Genomic DNA, 14363 nt, shown 5'->3' on the forward strand with positions numbered 1-14363 from the left:
TGTCCAACAAACAAAGATGGATTATTTAGCGGCCGAAAGAATGTGGCAGGACATGAGAATAATTGGACACCTTGAGGCGAACAACATGATGCCTGCGGTGACAATAACGCACCCTTAATCTTTTATTAACCTCCTATCTTCTTGTGGGGGTGAGTTTTCATTAACGTCGTTAATCTGCGTTACGTTCATTCAAAGTCACAGAAAGGGATTAAAAGATGTTTTTTTTCATACTAGACGCTATCTTTTAATAATCCACTGTGCATTTCAGAACATCATGTGGTGTACATAATGTAATAAAGAGTGTATAAATTGTATTTTTTTTTTTCTCTGGGAACCCCCTGGGACATCTTCATATCTTCGCTAGACCTGTTATTGATAACCATTGTTCAAACCACTACAATAGTTTCTGTCCTGAGGGCTAACAGATATCAGATGTCATTGACAGTTAGACCAGGAAGGGGTTTTCACTATGTAAATGTACTTCCTCTGGAAGGTGTAAATCTTTGAGGCCAAAATTGTCCCTGAACCAGTTTGAGGAAATGACCACATCTTCTTCAGATAGATGTGTTAGACATTGGTGAAAAGCTTAGAAACCACACTGTCTGTGAATTTCTGTAAATAAGAATCAGAATTGCCCTTTAGAGACTCATATATGCAAATACATGACAAATAATGTGTCTATTGCCCCGAGTCCTATAGAATCCCTGGCATTTTGAGATTTTTGAAAAAAAACAAACAAACACAAAACAGTCACAGGTGTGTCTGCAAGGAGTAGCGTAGCCTCACATTGAGCATTTAAAATGAAATATAAGCATGATGACAAAAGGCACTGTCCCCAAACACAGGGAAGTATTTCACATCCTTCCACATGTCTACAATGGTTTGTGTAAGAGAGAAGCTTGACACACACCAAAGTGGAAAGCTTCTCGGTTATCACTTTGCAGAACCACCCATATATTAAAGGATTAGTCTATGTGGGAGCATTGTAATGCCATTGGAAGTTTCTGTGGCACGTATCAACCTTTGTCCAGATTGTTCTTTTGTTCATTTGTATTGAAGTCTTTTGTTGCTGAGGACCACAAGTAAGGAAGTGTCAAATAAGACTTCAGCTCAATCCTATTTCACCCCTAGCTTCCACCACTTAGCCCTACCCCTACATTGTGTATGTCCACATATAGACACAGCATGTGCCAACTCTGGTTCAAAAATCGTCAGAAAGAAGCAGGCATGATCAAATGTTGCCGCTTCTTGTGCCCCGTCTGCCCCTGAGCTGCTGCTGTATACCTATAAACACTCCCTCAGACAGGTTAGTCAGTATTGCTTTTCAGATGCAGGACCAAGCTTACTGTTAATGTTACATTGTTTCTGGTCACGACCAGAGTAACAACCAGAACAGAATAAAACAACAGAAATCCCCAAACACAGATTAAAGTAATGCGTAGTAATATGTCTTTACAAAGTAGAGAGTCAAGTTCCCTGATATGTCACACCCAAGATTGTTTTGACATCTTTGATCACATGATGTTTCGACCTTTATGGGTTTTTTGTAAATGCATGTCTAATGAATTCAAAAGAAACAATGCTGATCATCAGGTTATGATCAACAAAACATGGCTTTACCATTCCATTGAGCCATCCATCTCAACCACCACATTTTCTGCCATTTGTACGTCAACTGACATTCTCTTCTGCTCTTATCATAGTCAGTATAACAAGTCTTCACTGTAAAGCACAACTGATAAGTCTGTGTTTTACAGGACAGTCTCTGGTTGAAGACGGTAGCTGTGATTGATGATAAGAAGAAAAAGATTCAGATTAAAGTTTAGTCCAGCAACATACAGAGTAACAGTGGAGAAAGCACTTTAAGGGGCCGTCCACACGGAAACGGGTGGAGACGGCGTTCTATGAGACCTGAAACGGTGTTTTTTGGAAACGCCTCCCAGAGTGGGAAAATCTCAATAAGAGAATGTGATACTTGATGATGATGACGTCATATTCCCAGCTCTCTCTTGTGCTGTCATTGACAGTTTTACCAATTACTGTCAACGAAAAGTAACTAGTCAGCCTGAAAAGACACTAGATATCACCAGAACACGTCCTGTTTTTAGAGATTTAACACACTTCTCACCTGCAGTAGATACAGTTAGAGAGTCTCTAGATTTGTCGATAGTGGCTTTTTTTAAATGAAAAAAAAGTTGCTAAATATGCACGAAAACGGCACAAAGCGTAAAGTTAAACAGACATTATTTCTCTTTCTTTCCTCTGGCTCGGTTCATTCTGTCTCTGTTTCGGTTATTTTATCTGTAATGTGTCTACAACGTTTTTTGCTGTAATGTTACATCACAACTTACAGTCATATGTACTACAGCTTTTTGAGTCGTTTCAGGAGGTTCCATGTGCACAGAGATATTTCCTGACCCGATGCCGTCTTTACGGGGAACCTTTTGAAAACGGGGGTGAATAGTTTGGGTACCAGGTAACTGGCGTGGTCGAGGCAGATGGAAGTTTGGCTCTGTCTGAGATTTCTTCTACTGTTAAAAGGGAGTTTTTTCTAGGTTTTTTTTACGTTCCACTTTCAAGAGCTTTGAAATGCCTCATTATGCAACTATAGACTTACAACAAATGCTATGCAGTAATGGCATCTAACGACTTTTGCCCGGGGGAGCTCTGTGTAACAAGTCCCCAGCTCGGGATTTACAGTATAAAAGACAAACTTGACGGGAAATATGCAGTCCTTCATAGAGACTCTGGGGAAGACAGTGTTGCACAGGGCATGAGGCAGTTTTGGTGCGGGTGTGGTCTACTGACAGTGCTGGTTGTACAGTCTGCCTGCAGCAGGGAGGAAAGACACGCAATACCTTTCCTAAATACACCAAGGGTGCAGCAGCCTGTCACTGAAGGAGCTCTTCACTGTCTCTGCCTGCGGAAATCCACCACCAGTTCTGTGGGTTTCCCAAAGTTGATCTGGTGTTGGTTCCGCTGGCACCAGTCCACAAACTCCTCTGTCAGTTCTCTGCACTCCCTCTCATCCCCATCGCTGATGAGTCCGATGACTGTGGAGTCAACAGAGATTTCTGCAGGTGGCAACGAGGTGACCTGATCATGAAGTCTGCAGTGTAGAGAGCGACGAGGAATAGAGCCAGGACTGTTCCCTTCGGGGCCACCGTGCTGCAGACGACCATGTCAGACACACAGTCCCATGTCCTCACATATTGTGTCCACAATCCAATCTGTGAGGTGGTGGTCCACCCCTGTGTGCTCCAGCCTTTCCCTCAGGAACGTGGGCTGGTGGCTGATGGTGACCTGGTGGGGAAGCCCCCTTTCTACATGCCCCAGCATCCTACACAGCTATTCTGCACAGGATTTGAGAAGCCGGGGAGCTGATGCAGCCCTTTTTGCCTTCAACCTTGTCGTCCCATTTCTCACCTGGGTTTTTGTAAGAGTGGAGCACAGGGGAGGTGTGTGGGGAGCTTGATCCAAGGGACACATACATACATTGAGTCCAGGAGGATATCATCCACCATGGATGGCTTCTATAGTCTGTGTGTTGCATTCACAGTCCTGTTGTAAATAGCACACTCCAGTTGTAAACAGAAACACTATCAGTTTCTACTTCTTATCCCATATTTTTACTTGTTATACATCTTGTTTAAACCATATTTTTAATCAAGCAAAAAACATTTAAATTCACCAAAGTTTACTCTATGTTTCCCCAAAAGAATGTACCATGTCGATTTTATGTGACTGAACCACAGACCGAAGCCCAAAAATCTTGTATATCTTGTTGAGTGAAGAGTGATTAGTAGTTAGAACATCCCTGGCATGAAATGATGTGCCACAATTCAGACAAAAGTACATAGGGTTACAACAAATTGAACTGACAAAAAACAACACCCTTTTTTGTTAATTATCTACTTAGTGACTTCAACACAGGGCGTCATCAATACAATACAATACACCTGTACAGCAAATACACAGTGAGCACATCACAATGCCTTTTTAAAAAAAAAAAATTTAATCAATTTATTCATGTGGAATATAACAAAATTTGCATTTCTTACTAATATGTGTGTTTTATTTTTGTCTGGGCCTTTGAATGAGTGATTTCTTTGAACTGGGAGCTCATGACTGACCAGAGATTGTCATAATTTTGTCAGCAGAATGAGGGCTTTCAAAGACCATGAAAGTGTTTTCTCAGGTTTTAGCTATCCCTCACACAATCACACAGGAGTTGTTCTTACAAACTTTAATAGAAACAAATAGCCACTATCCGTCTACCGTCAAACAGGAGTTCCATTACCAGCCATATACCCCAGTTGAGCGTCTATGTCACCTATTTGGTGATATAATATACAGTGCTTAGCAAATTTGTTAGACCACCTTAATCAAGAAATAATAATCTGCTTTACTATTCTGTTTTTGTTTTTTTTGAAAAAACAGTAAATTTGAAAATTCATGGACAATAATCCGTACGATAAACGCACTCAGGCGAGTTTGTTCATTTATGAAGCGTGCAAATCGCCAAGATGGACGCCAAATTCAAAACGGACGACTTCCCAGTGGACTTTTTTTCTTTGGTTCGTCTTTGGCTATAACATCTTCCCACAAAGTCTCGTGAAATTCGGCGCACTTGGCGTGCTCCATCCACGTTTCACATCAGGGGGCGCTATATTGAGCAACGTTAACTCCCCAATACATAAATAATAACCCCCAATATAATTAATCTGAAGGATAACAATAGGTTCCTCGCATGAATTTGTGGCTCGGGCCCTAATTACATTTTGGCATTGAAAATATAATTTTGGTTCAAGAGGTTCTACATACTGGTGTATTAACCAACATAAAAATGATTTTGATAATTACCAATGCTGTTAACATAGGGCAGCTGTGGCTGTGGTGGTCTAGTAAATTTGTTATGCACTGTATATCATCTGCATATAGAGGTAGTTAGTTTTAATATTTATATAGGTACATATATTATATATGCGCATATATATGAGGGGCAATATGTTCGTATATGCTATTATGTATCACATATATGTCACATACAGTCTAGTGCAACCTTAGCCGTACTGTTGGCACTGTAAATGCTAAATTATGATTATATGTCTGTACAATTTGCATTTTGAATGTCATTACATTACATTACATGTCATTTAGCAGACACTTTTATCCAAAGGGACTTACAATGCAATTGAGTACAATCAGCCAGGGGTGGAGTCCAACTTGCCTTTGACATTAATTACATGGTCACATTCCATTTAGGTTAAAGAGTGTCAGAGTCCTATGCTGTTCAGGTGTGAGATGGAGGTCACTACAACTAATACTTAAAATCCTCTGAGGCTGGAGGTTTGTGTAAAACACTGTGCTCCACTGTGCAGCCACCAACAGCACACTTGTCCCTCCGCGTTGACATAATACCGCTCTTCCTCCCTCGCCTGCACACTCGCATTTTATTGGGACAAGGTGGCGCTAAGGTGGAGCTCTCCAAGTAAACTTATTGGTGGGGTGGTAACATTCGCGGTGAAATGCGCATGCTGCCTTCATAAGCGCAGGGAATTCAACATTGCGTGTTTTATCGCCTATACTTACACTAAGGGGGGCCACGAAAACATGACTGAGTATTGTTTTTCCACACTTTGGCGACTGGTAGGGCCTCCAGAGTCCCAAATATAAGTATTAAAATGGTTAAAAAGTTGATTTTGCATAATATGTCCCCTTTAAAATTCTAGCCTAAAAAAAGCTATTTTCAGCAAAAATTGATATGACATTATATCAAATGAACACTTGAGATGTTGAATGGTGACCAGTACTGAATATTATGTTTGTTTATGGACAGCAGCAGTTTCATTTATGTATTTTGGAAAATACTGAGGTGTAACTATGTGATGCAGAGCTGTCATCTTAGGTCACGCTGGCAGATCCACCTTTGCGTGCCTTCTTCATGTCATTAAAGAATTTCTAGCTGTCTCAGATGTTTGTTTCTCTCTGTCAATCATTCTGTCATCAATCTCTTTGTACATTTGAAAGGACATTTCTGACATGATATACTGTACATAGGCCTCGCTCTCCATTATAACCTTCTTGCAGAAATACAAAAAAAGTTTTTGTGTAGTTTTAGGACCAAACTTGATTTTCATATTATTTTTGTTCATTCATTTTGTTCTTTTGGTCCTAAAATGTTTATTGCAAAAATATTTTTTCTTTCTTTTACAAAAATAAACGACAATGACAAAAGAGACCTACATTTACCAGAATCTCAGAGTCTTTTACTTTACATCGGTAAAGTAAAAGACTCTGAGATTCAGTAACCACTGAGAGCTCAGTGTAAAAGTTTCTGCAGGGAGGAGCATTCTCGGCGGCTGCTGGATCAGCAGGGTGAATAAAAGAGGGAGGCTGAGGCCCCCACTTGACAGAGGAGACACAGAAAGGTACAGACAAAGGTACAGGTGCTTCAATGGTAAGACACAGTGCTGCTGCTGCTGCTGCTGCTGCTGCTCCAGTCAAAAGATCTTTTTTTTTGACACTTACCTGCTTTATTATTATCATTATTTTTATTATTATTATTATTGTTATTATTATTAATAAAATAAATGTCTGTGCTCTAGTTAATTTTGGTTTATTGAAGTATTTCTGCACCAAGGATTTAGTGTGGTGGGTGTTCACTGGTTTTGCTCTATAGATTTGGTGAGTGACTTTAACTGTTACTGTTACTTCAGATGAATTTCCTTCTAAGAGCTGTGGTTGCAGCCTGTGCCCTCATATCAAGCACACACTGTGCCGACAATGCAGTTGGTAGGTATTTTGACTGTTTTATCCTTGATTTAAACACTTGGTTAAACACTGTGTTTCTCTGGAGACTACAAGCCACTAATACGTGATATTTTTTTTTCTGCAGCTTGGTGTTACGATCAGCCGACCTGCAGTGAGTAATCTTTTCCTCTAAATGTCACAATGATACTACTACTACTACTACTACTAGTATTAATAATAATTGTATTCATTTATAAAGCACCTTTTCAAACACAGTATGTGTGATAAAATGAAGGCATACGCTATTAAAAGCAGATATAGAAACAGATATAAACGATAAAAGCTGTAAAATAAGTATTAAGAAGATCAAAAAATATTGACAGAAACATTCAAAAGGGATTTGAATGGTGAACACAGAGTCCTGTAAAAATGCTCATATGAAGAGATGACGAAAGAATGAAATGGATCTCCCAGGACAGGTTATTCCAGGTCATTCTAGGTTATTCCAAAGTGAGACAGTGTCATTACCCTTTGACCTTAGCTGAGAGTGTGAGAGTGTGACATAAATGTCTCCTCCTCGCCATTGCTGCTGCTCCTCTAGAAACTTGTCTGTGTCTTGTTTTAGATGACGCCACCTGGTCAACCATTGCGGCTAAATATTGTAACGGGACGAGACAGTCACCCATAAACATCGTCTCATCAGCGGCCAAACCTGACTCTAAATTGTCTGACTTCACCTTTGAAAACTTTGACAGCAAGTCTGCCCTGAAAAGCATCACAAACACTGGCCAGACAGGTACGTGGGTGTGTCCGTGTGACGTTTCTTGAACAGCAGATGACAATGCTTGGATTTTAATGGTATATGTCAGCACCTGCATGGGCCAATCAAACACCTTTCTTCTGCTTTCATAAGTTTGGTTTTTACCTTTTTTTTTTTTTTACAGTCAAGGTTAGCTTTGGGAGTGGTGTGAAGGTTTCAGGAGGAGATCTGCCTGAGGCTTACAACAGCCTGCAGTTCCACTTGCACTGGGGAAATGGCTCCTCCATTCCTGGCTCTGAGCACACTGTGGACGGAAAGCGCTACCCCATGGAGGTAAATTCTTCTTTTATTTTCTTCCATGTGCTAAACTGGCTAAACTGGCTTATGGCAAATGGAACAATTGCAGATAACAATTAAAACTTAAACGTAAACGTGAGGTTAAAATAAAACATCAAACATCAAACCATCCAAAATTTAATCTGTAAACTGAGACAAAAAGGAACTAGGGAAAGAAGGAACAACAAGAACCACAAGCAAAAGGCAAAAATGGGAAAAGAGACTTGGGAGCACAGATGATGCTGGAAAACTGAAGGACCGGTTAAAGGCAGGGCCAATAAAACAAGATAATGACAGGCAGCAACACAAGTTACTTACCTACAAATTAGAAAAGGAATTCTGCCGGATACAAAAGGACACAATTAAAGGACTATCTTATCTTACCTCATCAAGAAAACGACAACCAAGGCTCATACATAACAGAAATATATCAAAAATCTTTAACTGAATCTTACAAAATACCAAAAAAACGATTAACATGCTTTGTGGCTGCCTCTTCTGTGACTCACATTTATCTGGATATTATTTCTGATGGCCAAAACAAACAAAGGCTGTTTTATGCAGATGTTTCTGTAGTCTCTGTGTATTTGAAGCTTTTGGAAGCTGAAATTGCATTAGTGTTAATACTGCAGCGACGTCTACATCAATAATTCCTTCATGGGTGAACTTCCTGAACCACTTTTAGAGTTCGATCAGTTCGATGTTAATGACAGGTCTGAAAGCACCATGTTAACATCCATAGTGGAGTTACGTTCATATTCACAGGGTTTTCTGGGGTGTTTGTTTGTTTTTTTTTAACTTCCACAGTTGCACATTGTGAACATCAAGTCATCTCTGAATGGAAACACAACCCTGGCGGTTGCAGATTCTACAGGACTTGCTGCCCTTGGTTTCTTCATTGAGGTGAAATGCATTCACATTTTGGGTAACTTATTTATCATCTATAAAAGTGGTACACAGGATTGCTCTCACCTGTGAGGTGCGCTAGCATGAAGAAGTTTTTATTTGTTGTCTTTCTTTATTTTTTGTAAGGTGACCTTTAAGGTGCCTATAAATAAAATGCATTATTATTATTATTATTATTGTTATTATTACCAACCAATCCCTGTTTTGGGTATGAAATGTAAAAGTTAATGAACAACTCTCATCCATGTTTTTGAGGGATCTATTGATGAAACTGCGTTGTCACTACCCTGAGATTTGAAGCTTAAACCCTCCAGAGGTTATGTGAACCACAGCATACATCACTCGTATTAAAGTATCCTCAGTGTATTTGTTATCTCTGCCTCGAAAAACCTGCTGTTTTAAGACATAAAGACATCAACATTCACAACTGATGTGTTGTAATAGTAGCGCCGTCTGGTGGTCACTGTCAGGAACAACTACAGTCTGGCAAGTAAAATAACATCAAGTCCCAGGTGATGAATCTGTCACATGGTGCAAACAGATATTTCATGTTTGAATTCTCTCTCTTTAGTTTCAAGCATGTTGAAAAACAACCAAATATATTATGGTGTGCTTTCCTTCAGGTAATGTCAGGTGATGCGACTGGCCAACCAGCTAGCTGGAAGACCTTGACGTCTTACCTGGCCAATATCAAAGAGAAAGGTAAGGACATTTTAGTTTTACCCTTTGAATGACATGTCCGCTGCAGTCTCTTCAGAGGTTGTTTGTGTCCCCAGGTAACTCGGTGTCAATGGCAGCTGGGATTTCACTGGATGATCTCCTGGAAGGAGTGAATCGCACAAAGTATTATCGCTACCTGGGCTCCTTAACCACCCCTAGTTGCAATGAGGCCGTGGTTTGGACTGTGTTCAAGGAGCCAATCAAAGTCAGCAAAGATTTGGTGAGTTTTCCCTGAGGGCCTTATAAGCACCGTGAGTCTCCCACAACTAACTCATTTAATATCCCGTCTCCAGATTGACCTCTTCAGCACAACGGTGCATATCGGCAACAGCTCATCGCCTTTAATGGTGAAAGTCTTCAGAAACATCCAGACAGCACAAGCAGTCACAACCCAGGCTACGGACTCTTCTTCTACAGTCTTCTATTCTCTGGGGCTGGTGGCTCTGAGCCTGATACTGGGGAGATGTTTGTAACCATTCCTTTCACATATGAGTCCGTGTGAACTTAGCCTTGTCCAAACAATTGCTCGCCACTTGTAAAATGTGTTTAGCAACAAAAATGACGCATGTTAGGCAGATTAAGTGTTGCGCCGCACTTTCCTCTCAAGTTGTGCACCAGTAGATTTTTCTTATACTCTGTCGTGTTATATGATTGGTAGTCAACTCTTCCATGTAAGCGTTTCATCTACAACCAGTGAACCGTTGTCCTCTCAGTTGAAGTACATTCAAATTAGCTTCCTCCTCAATTTTATGGACCATTCATTATTAAAACAAAGACAAAAAACACACGCAACTATACTGCTTATTATTAACTTAAGTATTTGTGTCCTGAATTTAATATATAGGCTGCAATATGCACATGAGATCAGTCTTGATATCACAAAAAAGTCACGTTAAGTGAGTTGTTTTCCAGTGATACACAATATTAAGAATATTAATAAGTGCACCAACAGTTTTAAACACTGCACTCAAATGGTTAAATGCATTGCATCCAGAATTCGAGCACGGTTCATGTCGGTTGAGCAATCGATACAGGTGTCCTCGTTTTCATCACTTACAATTTCATCCAAGTCTGTGAAAACTCCAGTTGCTTCAGCAGAGGTTAGACATGAAACCAAAGTAAATTTAGTCTTGTACCGCGATTCTCCGGTTGATGTCGTTCTTACTGTATATTTCATATGCACATAACCGTTAACTCTCTCAGGATCACTGTAAAAAAGAATGTATGTGGTTATTTAATGACATAGACGGCTTACAGATACATGGCTCCAGGCTCCGTTGGTGGAAGAAGATCACTCACTTGTTCTCAACTTTGGTCTTTGTAACTTGGTTGATATTTATATAAGCATTAAAGCTATGTGACGCACAAAATAGAAAGTCAAAAAGTATAATATATGCATCTCATTACGCATTTTTGTGTTGCAGTTTTAATTTGAGAATGATGAATTGTTCAGTACCAGTGACTGTAACAGTAATAGGATCATTGTAAATGTGTTTTTATTTTTAAATTTATACATTGTGTAACCAGATATTATGAAATATGATGTTTTGATTGATGCACTTACTGTGAACAAATGAAATGGTGCCAAATTTCAGTGAACAATTAAACAATTAAAGGTGAGCAGCCTATTTCAGTTGGTGTAATGAGGCGTCAGTATGATGAACATTCATGTTGTTTATGACAATTCACGCACTTACAATGGAGTCTTATTTTCTTCTTATTTACTGAGGAGCATCTATTCCTCCATTTCACCTGTGTTCAAATTAAACATGAGAAAACTGTGATCTTGCACGTTACCCATGTAACCAGTAGGGGTCTTTCTTAAACTAAACAAATGTTATAAATATATATATATAAAAATATTCATCTTAATGCAATATAGTCATTCAGTAATTTGACTTGAATTGGTATGTAATCAATACAATTTTAATTAACAAACCATGAGCCAATACTGTTAATAGACAGGGATAAAACATTTCATAATGTCTGTCAACAAAATGTGATAATACATTCAAAATATGGAAAAACTTAAGTTTACTTACTTACTATGTATTGCACAAGGAGCACAGAAAATGTGCTCAAAATAGCAACAGCAGCAAGCAGGTAGAACTGAGAGTTTATGACAACATTCAAAGAAGAGGAAAGCCAAAACATTGGCATTGTCTCTGATGGACTCTGGTCGTCTATATAGTCCATCAATAGACAGTGCAGTTAGCAGAAGAACGCTGTGTACATTGGAAGTCACTGGTCACCTCTTTATAACCACGTGCTTCATTAAGACCACTTCCTGTTGGACAAAGGACAAGAGACGGGGCATGTTAAATGTCTGTCCACAGATGAAGTACACAACCAAGTACAAGAAAACCCTGAAGAACCGTGAAACGTTTGTTTTTAAAACACATGAACACATGAATTCTGCCGCTGATATGCCTGCCATTCACCTAGCATTTTGTCCAGCAAACTTTGCTGCTTCTTGTTGTCTCAATACATAAATCCTTGCTCTTACTTTTCACCATCATCCCCATTTGCTCTTTGTCATTGGTAGTATTTTCTTTCTCAATTTTATTCTATCATTTTGTTTAAATATTTAATTTAAAAAAAATACATTTAGTTACATCCATTATGATTCTTTTTATTGAGGCTCATAGTGTCAAATGTTCTTATATCATCATATCACTGATAAAAAAAAACAAAACACTTCTGAAAATCAATGTCACTGATTACAACGTTTCATACAATGCTGTCTGTGTCTGATCTTACCCTCCATTAGATTGTAGAGGTTGCAGTAGTTGGTGCCATGATCTTCAATGGTGTGCCACGTCTCAGAAATGGACATGGCCTAAAGACAAATTACAAATGTATTATATACATATACTTATGGTGTGTGTGTTTGTTGTATGTCAGCTAATGAATTTGTGCTAAATGACAGCTTACCGAAACATGACAGCATGTAAAGAAGTGATAGGAGACCAGCCGGAAGTTGATGTCATCCACATACCTCTTAAAAGGAGTGGTGTGTTTGGCTGCTATGAAGTGAATGGAGGCAGACTGCAGCTGAAGAGAGAGAAAATCAACTATGAGTAAAAAACAGTGACTTACTTTCTTTCTTAAGTCATACAATAACACACCTTTAAAGTTATTGATGGAGGCAGAACTAAATGATAAATGATTTAAAAAAAAGCCCTGCAGGATGGCAGGAGAAACCCCTTTACCTGGTTTCCCTCTAACTCACCTGCAGCAGATTACTCTGATTGCCACCACTCATTGACTTCTGTTTAAAAGCCTGGAACAGCTCACCAGTGTCCATCAGATTGTTTTGTCTTCCTTTCCGGTAACACGCAGCCTTCATCCTTGCCTGCTCAGCTTTTGGTGCCAGACATGGTAACTTATTTTGCTTTTAATCTTTTTTTGTATCTGTCTGCTCCAGCCAGCTTGCCTCCTTTGATTCTGTTGCTTACCCAGCCTTGCTGTTGTGTTTTTGTTGTATTTGGACTGCCTATTTTATTTTGGTTTTGGAAATGAAAGATTTTTTGATTTTACTTTCGAGTAGTTTTTGTGTCTGCACTTCTGCTAAGCACGCGGCACTCACGCCACAGCAACATGACTGATTGTCATGTTTTCATATACTGACAGTATATGAACTTTTGACAGTGTTGCAGATATATTTTCTCCTGAATATGTGTTAATTTAGGAAAACAGATTTGTTATTTGTGTGGTGTGTACATTTACTTTGTAAAGGCACCTCTGTCCTCCCATGGTACAGCCGGCCATGGTTCCCCACTTCTTGATCTGTGAGACCAGGGACTCACTGACCACTTGACATGGTATTCCAAAGTACCTACATGTGCATGAAGAAAAGCTCAGTCAGGGAAGATCCATATGAGTCGCCTGGTTGCGCTGAATGTGAGAGCAAGAGTCTACAGCCTACATGGAAAAGCAAAAGCCTAAAATTGGGATATGAAATGTAAACTAAAATCAATAGAAAAAAAACATAAAACCAATAGAAACCACACAAATAAACAATACGAACGTGTGTGTATATATTTAAAACAACACAACATAATTTAAAGCTAATTGTCAGAGGTAAATTGACAGAAAGTTCTCATTTTTGATAGTTCATTATAAATTATCTCACCATCCCAGACCAACACTAAAAGACAACATCTTCACAGCTGCTCATGACAGCCTGAACCTCTAAAAAATACATGCATCAAATACTGTACATAAACCAGAGACAACAAGTACTACAGCATTAGTATGTGATTGTACTCTAGTATATAGGGTTGGTTGTATAATAAAGCAGAAGTTAAAATGAACTGAGTAATCCTGTGGAGAAGGAAAAATTTCACCCAAATCTCAGGTCGGAAAAACAATCATAAACACAGAAAATAAAAATAATTCCGCAGTAAACGAAGACTAAAGATAAAATGTCAACTTAAACAGATATTCATTACAGATATGTTAACCTTACACTGTTGCTATGGTAATGTCCTAAATATGAAACGGTTAAAAAAGTGACCATTTGTGTACGTCAGATGTAACAAATCTTGTAAATAATTATGTAGACAAAAATGCACCAACCATTCTACTTTGCACTGAGCATGAAGTGGTCCTGCAGAGCAAAACACAGAGACACCAACGACCAGAGAAACTGCACGGAACCAGTGGACTGGATACATTGTCAACAGCCTACTCACACTGATGAGAGCTCCGGTGGCAGATACACATTAAAGTAACAAAAAGGGGGGAAAAATAAACCCAAGATGATCATGTGCTTTTCTGAAACGGATGTAGACTAAATTCAATTTAGTTGTTAAGATCAGACAGTTAAGGGTTTGGTGCACTCTGGGTGGGTGTGCAGTGTCTTCTGTATGTCTCTCACAGTTAC

The 14363-nt window shown here is 39.2% G+C and overlaps 2 protein-coding genes across 2 annotated transcripts; one reads left to right on the forward strand and one right to left on the reverse strand.

Annotated features, from left to right (window-relative positions):
- The first annotated feature begins 6423 nt into the window (after positions 1-6423).
- On the forward strand, positions 6424-11103 carry LOC122758794 (carbonic anhydrase 4-like). The gene is made up of 9 exons (XM_044013105.1): positions 6424-6460; positions 6720-6795; positions 6899-6925; positions 7379-7549; positions 7698-7846; positions 8657-8752; positions 9379-9457; positions 9532-9695; positions 9769-11103. The coding sequence occupies exons 1-9, from the start codon at positions 6458-6460 to the stop codon at positions 9946-9948; spliced, it is 945 nt and encodes a 314-aa protein (XP_043869040.1). The 5' UTR covers positions 6424-6457; the 3' UTR covers positions 9949-11103.
- A 127-nt stretch (positions 11104-11230) lies between these two features.
- Positions 11231-14158, reverse strand: LOC122758795. Its single transcript, XM_044013107.1, has 5 exons — positions 14057-14158; positions 13205-13313; positions 12410-12529; positions 12236-12314; positions 11231-11762 (listed from the first exon to the last, which is right to left on the reverse strand). The coding sequence occupies exons 1-5, from the start codon at positions 14152-14154 to the stop codon at positions 11671-11673; spliced, it is 498 nt and encodes a 165-aa protein (XP_043869042.1). The 5' UTR covers positions 14155-14158; the 3' UTR covers positions 11231-11670.
- Between the last annotated feature and the right edge of the window lie 205 nt (positions 14159-14363).

The sequence above is a fragment of the Solea senegalensis genome, linkage group LG18 (genome assembly GCF_019176455.1).
Source record: "Solea senegalensis isolate Sse05_10M linkage group LG18, IFAPA_SoseM_1, whole genome shotgun sequence".
Taxonomy (NCBI): domain Eukaryota; kingdom Metazoa; phylum Chordata; class Actinopteri; order Pleuronectiformes; family Soleidae; genus Solea; species Solea senegalensis.

What these genes read in the sequence shown, in the direction of transcription:
- LOC122758794 (XM_044013105.1), top strand. An exon ending in TTACGATCAGCCGACCTGCA is followed by an intron (nt 6,926 to 7,378) that starts GTGAGTAATCTT and finishes GTCTTGTTTTAG; the next exon opens with ATGACGCCACCTGGTCAACC. An exon ending in GAAAGCGCTACCCCATGGAG is followed by an intron (nt 7,847 to 8,656) that starts GTAAATTCTTCT and finishes TAACTTCCACAG; the next exon opens with TTGCACATTGTGAACATCAA.
- LOC122758795 (XM_044013107.1), bottom strand. Translation starts at nt 14,154, where the DNA reads ATGTATCCAGTCCACTGGTTCCGTGCAGTTTCTCTGGTCGTTGGTGTC. An exon ending in GACAGAGGTGCCTTTACAAA is followed by an intron (nt 12,530 to 13,204) that starts GTAAATGTACAC and finishes CTCTCTCTTCAG; the next exon opens with CTGCAGTCTGCCTCCATTCA. An exon ending in CCTCTACAATCTAATGGAGG is followed by an intron (nt 11,763 to 12,235) that starts GTAAGATCAGAC and finishes TTTGTCCAACAG; the next exon opens with GAAGTGGTCTTAATGAAGCA.